Here is a 16,457-nt window from a genome sequence, read left to right on the forward strand (position 1 = left end):
ACCCACTGCTAATATCAAATCTGATTTTAAAATTGGGTTTTATGATTTAACGCCATAGATAGTGGTCTATGACCGCCATCTACTGGTCGTTTCCTTAATTACACTTTGTATAATTATGATTATAATTATGATTTATGATTACTGAGATCGGTGCTGGGCAGCTGGCAACGCCCAGTAAACACTGCAGTTTCCAACACTAACCATCACTGTTTTTCAGTACTGTACACAATCTGGGAAATCAGAATTACATATACATTTTCCTTATTCAAACAGCAGTAATTGCTATTGAATTGTTAGTAGGTGGTTATTTTATTTAGCTATTAGTTTTAAACCATTTTAGTTTAAATGTTTATGTGCCTCCCTTAATATTGCATATATTTAATCTGCGTTTCTTGATTTTAATTTTGGGGGATTTTTCCACATTTATAGTCACTTTAACCCACCATTATTTATTTAGTATTATTTAATATCTTATCATATTTTGTCGTATTTCTAATGCTGTAGTACGCTAGTGTCCAATTAAATCTTAATCTCCCCCCTCCCCACTGTGTCCTGCAAGAACCTGGTGGTGGTGTTTTACTTTCCTTAATTCCAGTGCCGAGACTCCCTCGGCTCTGCTTCCTGCTCCAGGTCTCTCTGCAATGGCCAATCCAATGCTCCTCATTGGTCATATAACTGGATTTACTAGGTTGTTCCTGCACAAATGCCTCTAGTGTCTGTCTGGCTGTGTTTAACTCTGCAATGGAAACGTTGCAATTTCTACATAACTACAGTGTTTTACATTGCAGGGTTAAAACTACAGTGCCACTGCACCCAGACCATTTCATCGAGATGAAGTAATCCAAGTGCCTTTAGTGACCCATTAATCAGCAACAGAGCTTTCTTTAAATAAGATGTTCACCAGAAAGAACAGGGATTGACCTGCTGTGACATCATTTCATCAATACATTAACCGATAAACTCTCTTTCTGCTAATTTGTGTAAAGGCTTGATATAAATATGGAAGTATAAGTTAAGCTTTTTAGTATTCACTGCTTCATGCTGCTACTTAGTCGCTGGGAGATTTAAAGGCTTTGGATTGTAAAGTACTCCAGTTGTTTCTCTAGAAGCCGTATCCCTATTGATTTCTGTCCACATACAGAAATGTGTTTGTAAAACATGCTGTGGGTGCATCAATATAGTTTTAAAGCATTAGCACAATTGATTTGTTATGGAAATGCTTCCCTGTAATTTCTGTGAAATATTTCCACAATAACATTGGAATACACTCACAGGGTTTGACGGGCATTAATAGAATATAAGATGATGGCATGTTCTCATCCTGATGTTTGCACTGTCCACAAGAATCCATTAGGATAGTCCTTCCTTCAACTGGAAAGGTAGAACCACTACCAGAGAGCAGTTCTCTTCCTTTGCAGGAAATGTTACCAGCGATTGCTATGTCACTTTTGGAGATTAGTTGACTTTCTTGCAGCTGTACAAGTTATATTATTTTCTACTTCATTTAAGGATTCCTGTCTATGGATCTTCTACCCTGTGAGTGCTTGGTCCACATGTGTGCAAGAAATATAGAGACCTGGGTCTTTGACAAAACATTTATAGGTTTCCAGTTATGTCGTGCCAGGCTTCATGCCCAATAATAAGCTATCGTGAGGTTCTTGTCTCTTTGGGCACTCCCTTTGTGAGTTTACCCGCAATGATGGACTGGGCGAGGAGAATCATGCAATCATAACCATCAGCTTGTTGTTAGTCTAGCCTTTACTTACTCCTGTCTCCACTCTGGGTGTGTCTTATAAACCCTGGAGTAATGAGTTAATCCACTGTGTATATGTGTCACTCTGGTAATGCCATGTTCCCTGATTGTAGTTGCATACAGGCATTTTAAATGGAGTGCAATTTTTCCTGTTTTAGCCGTTATTTACCTGATATCACAACATCTTTTTGGGATATTCCTGATGTTTATTGTTGTTTTGGACTACTGGGGAGCATTAGTACAAAGGCTTGAATGCCTTTATTTTACTGTTTATGTGCGCTGAAGCCATTGCGACCTACTAATTCCAGCGTGTGTGCCTCAACCATGCTTCCTTCCTCGGGTGGCCATGTTGCTCTCTAAACATGGCCTCCTTACTGCTTTAGCCAGCTCTGCCTGTCTCTGATTCTTCCCTTTTGCTGTACCTGTTTGGAAGACATGTTGCACAAATCATTTAGGCTCATTACAGCTATTTTTCACCCACCAGTTTCTCTAAATGCATGGAGCCTAAATGCTTGCTCCATGTAGTGTGATCAGCTGTACAGTATGTACTCTTCCTCGGGAACATGCAATTTGTTAAGGTCACTTTGGCCTATATGCTAGATGCCCTAATGGTTGCTTTGAGATATTTACCAGAAATTCTGCCTTGGCGTTTCTTCCTGTGACTTTCGAATTTGTCAGCTGAACAAGGATTTCACTATCCCCTATTTGGTTACCACTTTGTTTGGCGCAGATTTAAAGGTACATTCTGCGTGGGTAAGAGTGCATTCCTGCCGCAGATATGCCTGCTCATAAACTTTGGTTGAGTGTTTTAGGCCCTGTTGCTAGTCACACAGTGGTCACAGGAGTCGCGTCCTTCTTTTTAGTAAACACAGAGTACTTGTACAGGATGTTTCTTTCTTTCCCTTTTGTAGGAAGGTTCCTTTCTGACAATTATGCAATCTAAATCATGCTTATCTCTATATGCCCAATCACTGTCGGTTGTTCGTGTTTGTGCTCTTGGACTGTCATCGCTAGCTTGGTGACACTTTTATTTTGGGCTAGCCACTACTTGTCTTACCCTTAACATAATTTTTCCAACGTCCCTCTGCCTCTTGGTTTACCCCTACTCGATGACATCCTTTTGCAAGAGGACTATTATAACCAAGCAGTTTTTCATAAGGACCTACTCCTATCTCTTCTAGCATGGACATGGCTGGTCTGTCAACTTACCAGGGTCATTTCTGAATGTGGCCTCCATGGGAGTTTTGCTCACGATTGCCTGTATGGCAAGCTTTGTGTTGACTGTTTCCATCTTTTCCAGTCAAACCCAACTTTTGCAGGATATATGGAGGTTCCATGTGTGCTAGTAGTTGTCATCAAACACATTAAACTTTGCAACTTTCACCTTCAACTCCAACCACTCTATTTTCCCAGGGAGTGGGACTGGGATTCTGTGAGTATGTTCTAGAGAATTATACTGGACCCTTTAGTCGGGTCCTTCACAGGTGGGGTAGTCACCACCTGATCCACTGTTGTGCCTTTTGCAGACTCTTCTGGACCATGGTGACGACAGCACCTTGGGATGGCTGCAAACTTAGGGACTTTGTTTTCTCTATTGGTTAGGTTACTCATTGTGACCTGCACTACAGGAAGTAACTGTCTGACTTAAATCATACTGTCACTCCTGTTGCTTTTTGCCTCCAAGGAGGGAGAAGGATTACTTGCAAATAGCTATATGGCTATACAGTGTTTTAGCTCACCCCTACTTCAAGGTACCCCGATATGGGTGGATTGTAAACACACGCACGTTTTCACTGCAAAACTTTGTGCTTAAAGAAATCTCTCCTCAAATTCATGTTTCCATGTTTTCCCAGAAAGGCATTCAGTGGCATTGCAACATTAAATTAATTAAAGTAATTGGTTGACTTATGGAATTGATTTGGGATTTAAAACCCACAACTAATGTGTAAACCTAACTACTGTATATTTATACTGCCAATATCACACTAGAGGTCCCTGCATCCTTTGGAGATGCTGCCCCTCTACTCTGGTACTATAAGGAATGAACAGAATTCGGTATTACACAAGTTAGACTAGCACTCCGAAGTGTTACAAGTTCCATGTTGTGGACAGAAGCTGTAAACAGCGCCATATCTAGCTACGAATGCGCTATCAATTAGGGAGCACAGGCTTTTTTATTTTTTATAAAACAGGGAAATAACAGTTCCCACAGTTAACAGTGTTTACTCTATATACTCTTTATATCCTTTCTCATTTTAGTTAGTTTGGAAAAGAAATATATTTTGTAGCATGATAAAGATTTCATGGTAATGAAACATTGTATATAATTTTCATTTCATTCCTCTGTTTTCTGTCTTGGTGTATGCCAGCTCTGTGGGTTCTATGCCAAGATTGTAGAGTAAACTAGTAACAAAGTTAAAACATGTTATTGACTACTGCTCTGTAAAGGCATGATAACCACTATTCTGGTAATCTGTGTGCTCTATACTTTTTGTCCTGCATATTTTAGAGATTGTGCCAGATAGTGAATAACCGCTTCATGAAGTGGAGACAAAAACGGCAAAATAGAGCCACAATTTATGCATATAGCCTACTGGCTTGGGTAATATAAAATTTATAACTTGTGATTAACCCCTATGCAGGCTCTCCTCCTGTATTCCATATTCATTCATTTAAGTCTTTTAATTTTTAATGTTTCACAGTTGGGATATTGTTTTATGAATATTGTGTTATGAACTCACATAATGTTTGATTTCAAAACACTTCTGGTTTCATTTCAAGGAAGAATATTGTAATAATAAAGAGAGAGACAATTTACAGAATCACCTTGAAACTAATTAAATGGACTCTGTACCTTGGAGTGTTAGTATGAACAATTTATTTACGTTTTTACCTATAATGAGGTAAAGCCCTCAATCTGTCTATACAATCTACTTCTGGGATTAGACATTTGTGTCCAGAACATTGCTTTCTTCTCTATAAAGTCTTTACCATGAATTAGGTTTTATAAGGTAGTTAAAAACCTTTAGCACTATCTCTTACAGTTGTAGTAGTACTGCTAAGCCATTATCACGAGAAGTCCTAACATCTTCAATGATGTCAATGAAAAAGGATCCTTCTACCAGAGTCCCTACTAGTCAGTTTACAGCTCTGCATATTTACTGTAGAACTTCAAAGAATGATCAAACTATAAAGTAGGGTAAGTAGACATTAAAACCTGCTTAGAAAACCTGCTTTATGAAAACACTTTACATTGCCATAGCTATGTGAATTGTTTTCAATTAGTACAGTTCCCAACATGTTTGCTTATGGATATGGTTGATAAATTATGAATACATTTGTAAAACACTGTGTTTAGACAATACATAAAGGGTGTTTTTACTTGCAATTTAAATTTGGCATTTGTTAAGAAGGTAAGTATGTATGTATATATATATATATATATATATATATATATATATATATATATATATATATATATATATATATAGTCTTTATATGTACTATTTCTTTCTTTTTCATCTTTGTTTGGGAAGTTGGTGGAGAACCAAAGGGCTGCCTTTTTAACTTATTTTTTTCTTATCTCCATTTATTTTGCTTGCTTGAGACAAGCTTGTGGCATGCAACATATTTTTCTTTCCAATTTGGTGCTTACACCTGTAGCATGAGGCCAGCTCAGCTGTAAGGATTTCATAAACACGGTTGCTTTCGCTGATAAGATTAACCATGCTGTGCTGCTGGATTCCACTGCTCTCATTGCAGAATTCCATTTTTTTGTTCCTACATGCTTTTCCAGATAAATATAAACGCAAAACATTTTCTTAAGAAAGTCTTCTTTTTGCCAATTAGGTCAAAGTCCTAAAATTTTAAGACCTAAACATCAAGGTTTAGAGCGAACAGATTCACAAACCATAGGTGACTTTACCAAAAGAAGAAAGGGTATGTACCTTAGATCTCCACACTTTCCTGTGATTGTTTTATCATGTCTTGGTAGTAATGTAGTTATTGGCTTAATACAACATTGTATTTTAGCAATGTAGTATTGTAGGATCTGCTAACATTGATTTTTTTATTTTATTTTTTATTTATTATAGTGTGCTTGCATTTTATAATGTTAACAGTTGCAGATTTTATTCCTTGCAAAATATAAACCTCTCTTTAGCATGTTTAAGTACGTAACATATTTGTGTTGTGAAGTGTTTTTTGGGTTTTTTTTTTCTTAGCAGGTATCATGGTGTATTGGTCATTATGCTCTATATGACATTATCATTTTGCTCTTACATATTTATATGCTTTTTTTATATTTGATGCTTGTAAAATGTCAGTATAATATGCATAGTATTAAAAAAACAAAACACTGATAGCATTTTATTATAAAGCTTCTAAATGGCATGAACCCGTTAAGGAACAATTATGTCCAATTACATTTTTTTTTGCCATTTTGCAAACAAGAAAGTTGCCTAAAACTCAGTAAATAATTGCTTGTTATGAAAGTATATTTCATTGTTGGTCCTTGAGAAGTTAAAGCTATTAATTCAGTTTATATCTTAGCCTTATAGTAAAATTTTGTGTGAAATAATGTTTACTCATCCACAGATACAAATGCAGGCATTTCTGTGTTAGAGTGTTTAAAATAGGCCAAGAATTTAAATTACATTTGTAAACGTTTTATTCTACAGCAAAGCCAGCACCTTTAGAAATAATGCCTTTGCCTGAGTGGGAAGAATTGAATATGCAGACACCAATTCGTTCACCAGTAACGCGAAGTTTCACTCGAGAGTAAGTATTTTAATCCTAATCGGAATTTAGAAGCGTACAGGGTAGAAATAGATAGCTTTGGTCAGAGACCTGTTCTTGAATTGTTTGTAGCACACAAGTGCGCTGTTTCCAATAACATTTCCTTTGCTTTTGTAGTAATGATGTTGACTTGCTTCTAAAGATATTGGTTTTGTTTTGTTTTTTTGTTTTTTACCATCATGATTTTCTTCTTAGAAGAGTTTTGTACTTTTATGTAACGGTAAATGTACAAAGTGCATATTGTGGTATTTGCAAAGCATTTTGTGAATGTCACATACATGTGTGGTTAGGCAAATATACTTAAATCTGTATATGTATAAAATGTGTTGAAGCACGCAAGTTTGCGGTGGAATATAATGTCATTTTATCATACATTTCATAAAAAAAGAAAAAAATGCATTGGTTATATTTTATGCAGTAAATGACTTTTGCTTAAAGAAATATGTACTCAAATTTCAACACCCCCACTAGACATAACATTTTTATTAAATGCTGTACAAACACTGTGGACTAAAAACTCCATCATTGTAGTCTAACAATGGTAGTTATAGTGCACAGCTTCTAAATATATATATATATATATATATATATATGAATGTATGCATTAACAGTAGCAGTTATTCTTGACGCTGTTTAATTTAGGGTTGCCCAAAAAGAATGCTCCCCAGCTGTTATAAATCCAAAAACATGTTGCTTTGTCTCAAGGAACGACTCTAAGTACCTTAAGCACTGTAGTCAAACATAGTGGTTATGGTGCCAGGTGCACCCTGGTATTGTCCAAGTGTAATCTGTCAAACTTGTCACAGTATAACACTTACCTTGTACCTGATTACACGTCCGTGAAGCTGGAACTGTCCTTCAGGAATGAGTTCCTATCTTGAACAAAACTGACATTCAGTTTCTCTAGCTTGAGAAGACTGAATACAGAAAACCAGTGGGACACGTGTAAATTTTTAAATATGGCTGGCACAGGACCAGGGCACTCCTGTCATAGCTGCTACGGCAGGCTGTAGTGATTATGGCACTTAGAGTATTGATAGCTGGGGATTTTCCTTATGGTCACCCTGGTCTGACATATGCCTAAAATGTATCCCAGCTGCATGGTTTTAAAATTATTGCTGGTAATTAGCTCCTCCAGGTTCCCCATGCCTCCCAGGCCGGATTCAGTTCATAGCACAGCTTCCAGCAGTGACTCACTGGACAGTGAAGAAAATTATGTACCCATGAACCCAAATCTATCTACTGAAGATCCAGTATGTAAAATCTACATTTTAATCACCTCTCATGTTGCCCTGTCTTCATACACATCATCATCATACCTGGCTTATGTGTTTTCAGACCTACTTCTTCTTTCACTGCTTTGTGTTTTTATTTATGTATTTTTTTTGTATTCTGGTTTTGTTTATAGTTTACCGGTAGTTAAACACTTACACATTCTATTTATTGTGTTGCAAAATATAATCTATATACTATGAAAATGTGAAATATTTTCGAATGTTATGTATGCTAGTCTGCCCTTTTTGTATATTTCACTGTAATAGTTCATAATTTGTAAAGTGTAGAAAACCAAATCTTGGTAAATGGTTTAGAACAAAGTATGGGAGCATAATCTCTGTAGCCTACTTCAGTGGAAAATGAAAAAAAAAATTAAGTTTATCAACTTAACAGAGAATTGACAGCAGTATCTCAAAATGGAGGAAAATGCTAACTTGCTATTTCATCATAGGGTTGGCAATTTGTTTACCACTTTAAAGAATGGTGTATGATTGATATATTGCATAATCTGTGTTTGAAACTATTATTTGAGAATCTTTTTCACTTTTTCTTTTCCTAAACTAGTAGTTTATTGTTTGCAGTGTCACTTCCCCAAAGTTGTCTCTATTGTATTCTGTACAGTTGTATGCCTTGCTGATGGCAGTGGGTTCTTACTTTGTATGTGCATTCGATCCTTGGGATCTTTTCACAGAGGCTTATTATTGCAGTTATTGTTTTCAAATGAATTTGCAGTTATTTTTTTTAAATGAATTTGACCATAAGAATATTCAAGTAACATTAGCAATCCGCAATCGAAGCCTGAATTAACGGAATGTTTGAAAGCTAAATAGTCTTAATGGCCTGTCAATTACTTTTTTATTTTTGATTTTTTTTTTTTTAGGCTGAAGAGAGAGTTGTGCTGGTTGACAAAGGACATACTTGTAAAATTAAAGGGATTTTACAGTGTTAGAAATTCAGATTTGTATTCCAAACACTATATGGCTCTCTGCTCCCCCTGCCCCCCACCCCTCTAGCATATAAATGGTTAAAAAAAAAAAAAAACTTACCCAATTCCAGCACTGAAGTCTCTCAGCATGTAGAAAAGCATTGAATCAATGCAGATTCACTCCCAAAAGCGCCTCTAGCACCTGGTCTATTCCAAAAATAGCTTATACTAATTAGGAAACACACTTGGTAGGTTATTCATGAGTATTGCTGGGAGGTCAGACGGAAAATATAGAATACCCCATATAACAGACTTTTGCTGAATTTATAGTGCTGCTGTTTTTTTGTTTTAAAGGTGCATTTATGGTCCGTTTTTGTGAAATTGTAAATGACTCCATAAATACATACCGGTTCCAAATGTGGACACCAGTTCTTTGAGCATGGGCCTCAACACCCTCTGTTCCTGTGCGTCCAATCTAATACTACTCCTGAGGGTTTTCCTCTGCTTATATCATTACTGATATTGGCAAAATGTAATTTTAAAATTAAACCTAAGAGAGTATTGCTATCTTCTACTGACTGTTTTAAGCGTGACAGGGCTGAAAAATCAGAATGCTGAATACATTGTGATCAGCGCTTGGCCAAGCAAAAATCAAAATGGCATTGGGACATGCATGGAGACCCTGATAGGGCCTGTTCTGATCCAAGAAGTTTCCCAAATACTGCACACAGAGTTGCACCATGGCTAAGCATCAAAAGGGTTTTGACCTCTACATAGAGGTCATTGGTCAGTAACCATAATTGTGGCCCCAGCTGACCGAGGGGAGCCCCAAGTATCAATTGATACTGGAGTTTCCATAGTGTGAGCAGGGATTTAAGCAGGTCATCTATAAGTCTGGGGAAAATATGGACGCAGCTGACAGAAGAGAGCCCCAGGTAACGATTGATTTATCCCTGCTCATGCCAAGTTGTACCGTCAAGGAATTTAAATATCCATTTAAAGTTCTAAGTGCATGCTCACTTTGAGCACTGCATGTAGCTTGTCTGTCGGTTTGGTGCAACCAGTTTTGGCCCCAGCTGTCAGAGGCCCCATATACCCAATGAAATCTTGGTTCCCCTTTTACTCACAGGGAAACAGTCCCTCCCTGCTAGTAAAATACAGGTTGATGGATCATGACTGTCAACATTACTGTCCTTACTGTTCAGTCTTTATGCATAGAATGACTTTAGTCAAGTGGCAAGGACAGACATTTTCAGAATTATACAATTTAGGTTCTTCGTTATACAAATTTGGAGTGAACGCCTTGGATATTGTCTTCATTCCTTTTCTAACATTCTCCTTCACACCCTCACTCACGCCTTACCATGCTACTCTCCCTCCCCTCCTTCTCTCAATTCCATTGTGTGGTGTCTTGTGGAGAGACAGGAATGGGCTAGGGCAATTTGTTGACAAGTCTTGTCTCAAATTTTTAATGATTTAAGGTAATTTGGGAATCAGCACAGCATGCCTAGTGATAGCCTCTTCAATTGAGTTTCTGCTCTTAAACACAGGGGTCTTATGATTTATGACCATATTACTGTAGATTACCTGGAGCATACTCAGAATTCTCTGTTTTTCGAACACTGTTCTTTTTTTTTTTTTTCTTTTTTATAGATGAGTTTCTGTACATTCTTGTTTGCAACAAAAAATGATATTATTCCTTCTATTTGAACATTAATCAATTTACAAGTAACATTGATTGGTTGTTTGAAATACTTTACATAAAATTTGTAAAAAGAAATAAAAAAAAAAGAGGCAGTTTCCGTCAGTGGTGACAATATTTTAAAGTGAATACTGTGTTTTAAGAGATCTCTTTAAACAAATGGCTAATTGCCTACGATTTGGTTATTTTTATATTATTTAATAATTGAAACGTTGCTGCAAAACTAAGACATATTAGGGCTACATTAGCTGAAGCTCTTTGCCATTGCTGTCCACACCCTACTACTATTATAGATTCTAATTTTATTTTTCCCTTTTATATGAACAGCTTTGAACATTTCCATTCCTTTCAGCCTACATCACCTCAGTCTATCCTATTCACTTTCTTTTTTTTGCTGACTGCTGCCCTCTGTCTTCCTTTTTTTCTTTATCTTTTAGAGAAGAGACCTTCTATTGTACTGTTCCCATAACACCTGTAAAGAGGGAGGGATCAGGCTGGGAAAGGATTGAGGAGGTGAGGTGGTATGAATCTAGGATACGTTGCATTAGATTACTGGGAGAAAAATAAATACATTCTATGTGCACAGTATGATGGCACTGTACACATAACAAATAGGTTTTATATCCTATTTAAATATTTCTGAAATAAGCTGTCCATTACCTAAAGGACAAGTTAATTAAACATACTACTCACATCATTGGTGGAAAGACATTTTGTTTGTAGTGCTGAGAGGTCTGTGAAATGACTGGATATGCATATTGAAGACTTCAGTTGTGGAAAGATGAGGTTTGTATGTGGTCTTAATAATAAAAAAAAAAAAATGATGCAACAGGACATTATATGAATTCAGGTCTAGTAAACTTGGGATGTTGTCGAATATGACTCAGCAGGCTTGGTCTTTACTTGTGGGTACTTGGCAAGTTCAACTCCCTTACAGAGAGTAAAATGTGTTGAAACAACTTCTGAAGCTAAATACTTGCATTGGAAAAGGATGCTTTTAAATGTAAATGGAATAGCCATTTTACATAGTGTATATTAAAAGTGAATCTTTCATGTAGTTATGACATGGTGGCTTTTTTTTTTAAAGAAAATAAATTCCATATTTATGATTCTAGTGTAAGTGCCTGTGGATGTAGGGAACATTAATATTGTATGTTTACATTTAAAATGATTCTTCCCTGCTTCTGTCATAGGGGTAGAATTTAACTACTGGTTGGAAGGGATGTGCAAACATCAGTATAGTGTGACCGTGTGCTTGGTGTAGAGGAGGTATGCATGTGTGTGGACACAACACAATGTTTTGCGGAAAGCTAAAATTGCTAATATTGTATCGATTAGAGTTTGTAACATAAACTGGACCTTACCATCATCATGTTGTATCGGTTCTAAGTAGTAAATGTTTTCATGAATGGTTACAACAATGTTTAAATTAAACATGAAGAACTATTCAGTTTATGTTCTAATGGCTACAGGCGTATCACTCATTTACCAAAATGCCTGTCTTGCACTAGACAGTATGCTTTTCAGTATCAGATAATGAGCTCTAAAGACCGATTCTTATTTCTTTTCTAAGGCATGTTTTCTAAGGCATGTTTTCTAAGGCATGTTTCCTTTTAATTCTTTAACACGCTTCATGTCCATACATTGTTCATCTCAAAATAAATTCCATAATATTACCTTGTCCCTTTGTATTCTTGCTTTGTACTTGCTTGCTTTTCTCACACATCTGGTAAAATTTGAGCAGCTGTAAAGTGAATAAATATTACTTGTTATAATTTCAGAATTTGTTTGGAAGCAGTAGTCTTGATGATGGGAACAGCCCCTTGGTGAAGCCTAAAGGAGACAAGCAGGTGGAATATTTGGACTTGGATCTAGATTCTGGGAAATCCACACCACCAAGAAAGGTATGTGAACTGAGTGATTAAATATGCAATTCAATTAACCAATCATTAGTAAAATCAACATTTGAGAATTACACATAACATTTAAAATGTCAGTTGATGTGTCCAGTAGATGGAGTAAGGTGATTTACTTAGGATTATATTAAAACCAGCCACATGTAGAGTTTTGGGGGAAAAAAACATAAACAAGACACACTAAAATCATCACTTATTATTGCATGTACAAGTACAGCGAAATAAATACCCTTTCCTTATATTGTCTGTTTTCTGAAGGATACCTCAAAATACTTTTCTCAAAATACCAAGACCAACATTAAGGCAAATTATGCAAATTCACAATCCAGTATATCAAGCATTTGTATTCTTTAGATAAACTGCCAAGGCCCAAAGGGACACTATAGGCACCCAAACCAATTCATCTCATTTAAGTGGTCTGGGTACACAGACCTTGTCCTCCTTAGTCCTGCAATGTGTAAGACATTGCAGTTTTTGAGGAACGCCTGGTAATACACTAGCCTACCACTATGTCAGTGGTCTTATGCTAAATGTGACATAGGAGATAAACATGCTATCTGCAATACTTACTGCTTAAACTGTTTCCAGAATCTCTCCTGAAATGTATGCTTTCCTGTGGTTACCTCCAAAGAGACACCTATAGTGTAGGGGTTGGGTGCTCAACCCAAAAGGAATCTTGAATCCTTTTGGTCTAAATTCCAAATATATACAGAAAAAAAGGAAGTTGGGGGGCAAACCAAGAACATGCATTTCTCAGCAGTGCTGCTGCCTTAAAAAGGCCAAAATACAAATTAATGAACAGCACATGCAAAAAGAATACAGGTTTAAATCTAACAAGATTTCTTAAAATCATCTATCTCAGCAAACAAATATAGGAATTTGGTTACACCATGTGACTGTATTGTGTTAAGCCCAACACTGCATAACAATAACCCCAGATTGGTGGGTCCCATGCTAATTTTAACATGGGTAATGCAGTTAGCATGTTCAAATATCATTTGAAAATTCTTAGACCCCCCACCCCCGATATATATTTCATTGAACATAATAAGTTTGAGAGGGAAAAAAAAAAAATGTTTCCGATTACCCTCCTCCAATACAATGTCATGGCTGTGCCCTATAACAAAAATCATTGGTATATTTCTACTTTCTAATTTTCTGAGAAATGGTAGTTCCCTTTTCAAAACAAAGAAAAAAGCTCACAGCCACTCTGCAGGATTATAAAAGGTTTTGTTTGGTTTTTTTTTGCTCCTCCAGAAAAAGAGCAGTGACTCTGGAAGCATTGCTGCTGATGAAAAGGTGGACTACGTTGTTGTTGACAAACAGAAAACGATTGCGCTACAGAACACACGGCGTGCATGGACTGATGGGAGACAGTCTACTGAATCGGAAACTCCAACCAAAAGCTTAAAATAAATGCTTCCAGTATCTAAAAAGTTCTTTGCGGTGGAAATAGAGCTGTCTATGGATTGTCACAACATACAATGTCTTTTATGATATATTCTAGAAACATGGATAGATCAATGAGACAAAAACTGATATGTGCATTGCCCTGTCTGTAGAGTTTTGACTATGTAAATACTGTACCATACAAACTTACTGTCTAGCAAGAACCATTTGTTTAACACATTTAGCCATGTTTTGTAGTATTACTATGTTTATGCACTTTTGCTGTTCAAACAATGGTTCTTGTTCTTAACACCTTAATCCTCATTTAGTTGGTAACAGCTTATTCAAACAGTTTTATTTCACACACTAACACACACACCTAAACCATTGAAACACCAGAGAGGCCTCTCATATGCAGGATAACACTATACAAGCCCTTGATGATTAAAAGTAGCTAGTGCAGTAATACATTTTTCGGTAGGCCAGTTGAATTAGTATAACTTTTGCCTTTTAATTTGGTTATTCTGCTTTGTGATCTGTGCTTTTATAGAAAGAAATATTTTTTATTCATAAAGAGCTTGTTAATAATTAGTAATTGGTATCATCTGCAATGTTGCCAAATTATAAACCACTTGCTCATATCTAAGATCAACATATTTTTTATTTTTATTTTTACTTTTGTACAGGCGATGTGATTTACAGTTTTATGTTCACTATAATGCATTATTAAAAAAGTGCTTTTATTTCCCCTGCCCCCAAAATTAGTCTTTGAGGGGCAAAGGGCTGGTGCTCCTTAAAATATTATATTATAAAATAACATTCTTTCTTGTTAATGATCAGCTTTAGAACAAATTGTAGGAAAACGGTTTTAAGAGTAAAAGCTTCCAGAGGTGACATTAAAAATAATACTTTTTAAATAATATTTAACACAAATGTAATTACTTGGTATTGGATTTAGCAATGTTAGTCCTTTCTCCGGCAGTGTATTTTTATTACATGATCTATGTTAGGTGTAGATTCTGCAGGGTAGAATCTTACGACCAGGGAGTGAGACTAAAAGAATTTAATGGCGTCATATGTTAAATAGCATTTTTTTTTTACATTACTTACAGAAGCTAGATATAATATTAATCAGGTACGTATGAAGCACTGTTGTGCTAACACACTGATCAGGTTTTTACAATGAAGTTAAAGCATGGCTTGTACAAATTCTAATATTGTAATGTTTCATTAAGACAGCTGCCATTAACTTTTCTAGTACTAGTACAATACTGTGATTTTTATTTTATGTAGCCAAGTATAGGATTTGGACACCACTGTGCCCTTCGCATTGACTCCTCTGTTCCTTTAACACCTGCTTTGCCTTATATTTAAATCTCCTATGCAACTTATTTTATATGAACATTTAATTGATACGAGTGACTGATATCTTTTTTTTTTTTAACAATTTATTTTTTCATCCTCTGACCTAAAAGCTGTCCATATTTTGCATCATCCATTACCAATTGATGTGCAGTAGTACCTTCCAAAGCAGTGCATGATAATTTTGTAACAGAAGGATCTAATGTCTGTGTGTTTTTATATTTTACATCTAGCTTCACTAAAAGCCTAATTTTTAAAATGCCATTGTTCTACCTCCCTTTCAGTATTTGATTTTAAGTATTTTGTTATCTATTTGGTATATGTTTGGTGTGTATATATATATATATATATATATATATATATATATATATATATATATTACATTACACAGTGTATATAATACATATACAGCTAGATAGAAGATTCAGAAAATGTTCTGACTGTATATAAGTGCACACCTTCCAAAATGCAGCCACAATACTATTTAATTAAGGGGAAAGTATAGATTAGATACACGTTTTGTTTGTGTGAATAGATCATTTCATAATTTTCACAAACATCTACATTTACATACCATGCATATTTTTACGTGGGCTGCTGGAAGTAATGTTGCACTGTTGCATCTTACCAGCAGAATTAAAAGCAAAAAATAAAAGCAACCACAGTAACTTTAAAGGGAAACTCACAATTAATAATGCAGTGAACAGATAATACAGAAAAAAATTGCAAATATTAGAGAACCAGATATTTACATTTGATGATCAAGTATTCATTCTAACATTAGTTTCCCCCTAACTAGGAAGTAGCTCAGAACTTTCAGTAATTTCTAATCTGCCCAAAATGTCTATGATTTAAAGAGCATATCTTATGAATCCTCCATATTTAAATTTTTTTTATCTCACTTATAGCTCTTATTGTGATTTTCAGTCACTGAAGCTAGGTGTAGCCATGTGCAGTATGCAAGTGCTTCCTCGTGATGCACTTGGGTAAGGAAAGTCTTATAGCTGCAGCTAGTTTTGACAGAAAAGAGACAGTGGAACCCATTGCATTGTAACTTTTGCAAGGAACTATATAATTATATATATAATTCTTTTAAAGAGGACATCTTACTTTTTTGATATTGGCTGTTCTTTTTCCATTACCCCAGTAAATGCTATTGAAAAAGCCCCCACAAATAAGCATTTCATAAAGGTAAAATCACAGAAATTCCAACCCAGTCAAAATATATCATAACAGAATTAGGGACTACTTTATCTTATGTATTTTCCTACTCTTGACAAAACGTGCCAAAAGGCGGAACTAACTTAATCTACTAACTTTAGCAAAATAATACATGTT

The 16,457-nt window shown here is 35.7% G+C and overlaps 1 protein-coding gene across 4 annotated transcripts in view; it reads left to right on the top strand.

Annotated features, from left to right (window-relative positions):
- The window catches only part of GAB1 (GRB2 associated binding protein 1), a 99,239-nt gene extending 84,046 nt beyond the window's left edge, over positions 1 to 15,193 (top strand). For 2 of the 4 annotated variants that reach the window (XM_063458462.1, XM_063458463.1), the window contains 5 exons: positions 5,603 to 5,692; positions 6,433 to 6,532; positions 7,680 to 7,803; positions 12,234 to 12,356; positions 13,626 to 15,193. In XM_063458462.1, coding sequence (XP_063314532.1) covers positions 5,603 to 5,692; positions 6,433 to 6,532; positions 7,680 to 7,803; positions 12,234 to 12,356; positions 13,626 to 13,784 — 596 coding nt within the window. In that variant the 3' untranslated portion in view covers positions 13,785 to 15,193. The remainder of the gene's footprint in view (positions 1 to 5,602; positions 5,693 to 6,432; positions 6,533 to 7,679; positions 7,804 to 12,233; positions 12,357 to 13,625) is intronic. The other 2 variants (XM_063458464.1, XM_063458465.1) reach the window with 1 other exon arrangement.
- Positions 15,194 to 16,457: the final 1,264 nt, after the last annotated feature.

Source organism: Pelobates fuscus, chromosome 6 (genome assembly GCF_036172605.1).
Source record: "Pelobates fuscus isolate aPelFus1 chromosome 6, aPelFus1.pri, whole genome shotgun sequence".
NCBI lineage: Eukaryota > Metazoa > Chordata > Amphibia > Anura > Pelobatidae > Pelobates > Pelobates fuscus.